Source organism: Chrysochloris asiatica, unplaced genomic scaffold (genome assembly GCF_000296735.1).
Source record: "Chrysochloris asiatica unplaced genomic scaffold, ChrAsi1.0 scaffold00077, whole genome shotgun sequence".
Taxonomy (NCBI): Eukaryota; Metazoa; Chordata; class Mammalia; order Afrosoricida; family Chrysochloridae; genus Chrysochloris; species Chrysochloris asiatica.
The window spans coordinates 4,401,012-4,405,141 of record NW_006408595.1 but is presented as its reverse complement, the minus strand read 5'-3'; the positions used below and the strand labels follow the sequence as shown (position 1 = coordinate 4,405,141).

The following is a 4,130-nucleotide window of genomic DNA, read 5'->3' as shown; positions in this document are numbered from 1 at the left end:
GTGTCTCAGCTTGGGCTGAGTGTGCAAGTTCCCAAGGAGTGGCTGGTGAGCTTGAATCACCGACCTTGCAGTTCAAAAGGCTTTGCAGTGTGGTGCCTTAATCCACAGAGCTACACCGGGACTCCTGTCAAACCAGTGAAATAAAGCAGACCCAAATAGGAAGCACATCTCTGCATCTCAGCTTGGGCTGAGTGTGTGGGTTCCTGGCAGAAGAAACCACCAGCGGTGAGGGTGGGTCACAACCTCTTGGCTAAGCCCCTGCCTCTATTCACCCGAATGGAGGTGGGCAAACAATGAGTGCACCAATTACCTGACACCAACGAAAAAAATAAAATTGGAACCACGCAAAATTGGCAAAATATATTGTGCACCTTTCTTTTTTCCAAGGTTCCCATGGCGTGTTTCCGTGGCATCTCTGTGGCCCCTATTTGGTCCCGCCACTTGGTCTTGCCCAGGATGTTGGCTCAGACCTCTGAGCCCAGCCAGCAGATTTAAAAGTACGTGATTTTTTACTTCAGCTCCAAATTCCACAGGCTATAAGCCTTCACACCTTTAAAGTATTCCTATCTCTGTGAGTCTGAGTTTTGGAGCTCTGTCCTGCCTCTTTTTTGCCTGGAATTCTGAGTTATTGCTGATGGTGACCTTCACTACACCTCCACCTTAGCCGCCATCAAGTCCCGCCCCCATTATCTTTTAATCCATTAGTCTACAAACTTTATTAAGTCCCCTCATATTATTCCATAATTAAGAGAGCCAGTAAGTATTCTGTATGGTCTTGTATAGAAGGATGTCTGTAGGGAGTGGGGTGGGGTGACAATATGAGTTACCACAGTGGGTGACACCAACCTTAGTGATGCCACTATTTGTATAGATGTTAATTGAATATATAAATATACTTACTTTCCAAGAGCAAAACACTCTAAAGTCACATTCTGGCCCATCAATGTATATATGTCCTTGAATTGAACTACAATATCAGCAGGATATGGTTTTGTTGTTCCTGATATTAAAAGAGACACAAATATTCATCAATTATTAAACAATAATGTTTTTCAGTTTAAAGCATTGTGATTTTTAGATGTTAGAATTGCTTCCGTATGAAGGACTTTTTTCTCTACAAGGATTGGAAAGCATCCTATCCAGTCACATTGTATGGGCTGGCTTGTTTTTATATATCATGTATATAGCACGAAGCTAATTATTTTCAGTTATATTGGCTACTTTTACATAACAATCTGGTTAAATTCATCAAGAAAATTTAAGAAGTCCTTAAATAGCATCAAATATGTGTAAGTTGTACAGGACACAGGAACTGAGAAAAAGAAGAAGGAAAATGAAAGATTAAGGAAGAAAGAAGGGTAAGGGGAGTAGAAGAGGAAGCAAAGCCAAAAAAAAAAAAAAAAAAACTGGGGGTAAAAAGAAAAAAGAAAGATGTGCCCATGGATATGAAGGCAAACGGGAAACAAGTTGAAAAACAAGAGGAGAGAAAAAAGAGAAACATTTATTCAACGGCACTGTGCTAATCAAAGATAGTTTTTTACCCATTTATTTTGTATAACAGTTCTGAAAGATGTGTTACAATCTCACTTTTACAAGAGGTAAACAAGCTCAAAATGATAAAATATGTATTTAAGGTCCCAATGACATTACATTGTGCAAGAGGAAGAGACAAATGTTCATAGGTGTATAAATACCCAAACAACAAATCAAAACAAAATGAGTTTGGAAGAGAGGTAGCCAAGGAGAGTCACTGGTAGTGTGCTGGAGCTGTGGGAATTTCCTGCAGGATGGCATTTGAACTAGACCAATTTGGAATGAAGAAATAGCATATTATAACAAGTTCCAGGAATGGAAAGAATAAAGGTCTAGGAACTCAAACAATGTTGAAGTAAATGTAGTTGAAGATGCACTTGAATCTATAATCTGGGAGACCTGAATATGTGACAATAGAGTTTGAGATTAATCTCCTCAGTGGGTAACTACCAATTAGCAATTACGAATGGGTTTTAGAAAGAGGAGTAAAGTAAAATCTTATATTTGAATTAAGTAAGGGGTCTTATTGGCAAACTTAAAATGTAGGTCATGAAAAAAAAAAGCATCTTCAGGAGTCAGATATCTAAGGAAGGCTGATTCATTAATCCAGACAATACAGGTGAGGGTCTAAATTAGGGCACAGCCATAGCTGGAACTAAAGTGAAAAACAGATACAAATTGTATTTAAAAGAAGAATCAGTGGACACCTGCTGTAATGAATGTTACTCAAGGTGTAGACCAAAACCCAAATTCATTAGAATCACCTGGGATATTTGTTGACCTTGCTGATTTTTTTATTGATTCTGATCCCAGGCCTACTGAATCAGTATCCCTGCATTTTACATTTACTCAAAACTGTATTAAAAACATTTAAAACTACTGAATTAGCTATCTTGAAGATCAGGAGGAAAGAGGGTCTAATGATTAAAAATGCTACTCTGTGTTACTAGAAATATGATAATATTGCTAAATGAGGTAAAGAACAACAGAATAGGATTAGATTTAGAGGAATGATAGCAGGTAGATTGGAACACTTTGAGCTTAATGTCTTGAGAGGTGTGTTACAAGCTAACTAGAATTAAGATCAAAAGGTAATTAGAATTAAGTTTGAAATCAGAATACTCAGGGAAGTTTTAAAGATATGAATTTGGAGCCATCTGCTTAAAATTACTGTTGAAAATGTGTACGTCAATAAAAGTATCCCGAAAAAGGTGAGATAGAAGGAGGATATGGACAGAAGGATACTAGAAATCCTAATGACACCGTGGTTAAACAGTGAAGAAACAGCATATAACAAGTTCCAGGAGTGGAAAGAATAAAGATCTAGCAACTTGGCTGTTATTGAAAAGGTAGGATCCCTTTAGGGCGGTTATGCTTTATCCTATAGGCTCACTATGAGTCCGAATGGACTGGACAGCAAGTTTTTGTTTTGTTTTGTTTTGTTTTGGAAGGATGGTGTTGTTAAGTGCCATCGAGTCGGTTCTGACTCATAACCACCCTGTATGGGGTTCTGAGGAACAGGTGGTGAGTTTGAACTGCCAACCTTGCAGTTCAAACCAACCTTGTCGTCAAGTACTTATCCTACAGTGGAATAGAAGAAAATGGAATAGAAACAGGTGAGAGGTCAAAAGAATATGGAATGAATAAGGTAAATTAGGAGAAAGGAGATATCAACAAGGCATGAGAGATTAAAGTGTCAAAATTCAAATAGGATAAGTACTAAAGAGTGTCCTTTGGACTTGGTAAAGAGAAGTCATTGTAATTATTCAATAATTATTTGCTTTGAAGAGGGAACAATAAGCAAAGCAAAAGAGGGTGAGGCCAAGTTTCAATATTCAGAGTAGAATAGAAATAAATCATCTAGTGTAGGCCCTGAATGAATCAAATGAGGTATGGCCCAGAGAAACTGGAAGAATTTGCTTGAACAGGAGGAGAAAGGGACATTTCTTCCACTGAGACAGGAAATTTAAAAAATAGGAGCGGAATTACTTATGTATTTCTGTGGGAGAATAGGGAAGACAGTCAAGGGAGATTTTGCATGATGGCTTCTTGTCACTGTGATATAGGAAGTGAGAGCATCCTCCAAGAGTGTAAAGAAACAAGGAAAGTCAGAGTTAGCACATATATACTACATAGCATGCCAAATATGTGGCTATGATCTTGAGGACAGCAATTAAAGTGGAATCTCAGTATACTATGACACTTTCTCCACTGCCCTATAATATTTAGAGGCAGAGGCAGGAGCTAACCCTAAGTCTGTTGATCTGAAACTGCTGTTTCCCTAAGGAGCTTGAACTCAGTGATAGAGTGTAGAAACAGGACTGGAAGCAGGGGATACATTAAGAAAAGGGAGGTAGTTCAATTGGATCCTGGCAGAACACTAATCAGTATGTCAGTAATTATCTAATGTGGTATCCCGCAGCAGCATCCTTTATAACAAAGGCCATTCATTCACATTTTTGCGTCATGTACTAGGAGCTCTGGTAGCGTAGTGGTTACGACTCGGGCTGTGAACCGCAAGGTCAGCAGTTCGAAACTACCAGCTGCTCCGCGGGAGAAAGATGAGGCTTTCTACTCCCGTAAAGATTTACACCCTC

General features: G+C 38.7%; 1 protein-coding gene across 2 annotated transcripts in view; it reads right to left on the bottom strand.

The window, feature by feature from the left end:
• Positions 1–4,130, bottom strand: part of CNTN1 (contactin 1) — a 322,132-nt gene that overhangs the window by 186,944 nt on the left and 131,058 nt on the right. For both annotated transcript variants that reach the window (XM_006865302.1, XM_006865303.1), the window contains exon 12: positions 901–1,000. In XM_006865302.1, coding sequence (XP_006865364.1) covers positions 901–1,000 — 100 coding nt within the window. The remainder of the gene's footprint in view (positions 1–900; positions 1,001–4,130) is intronic.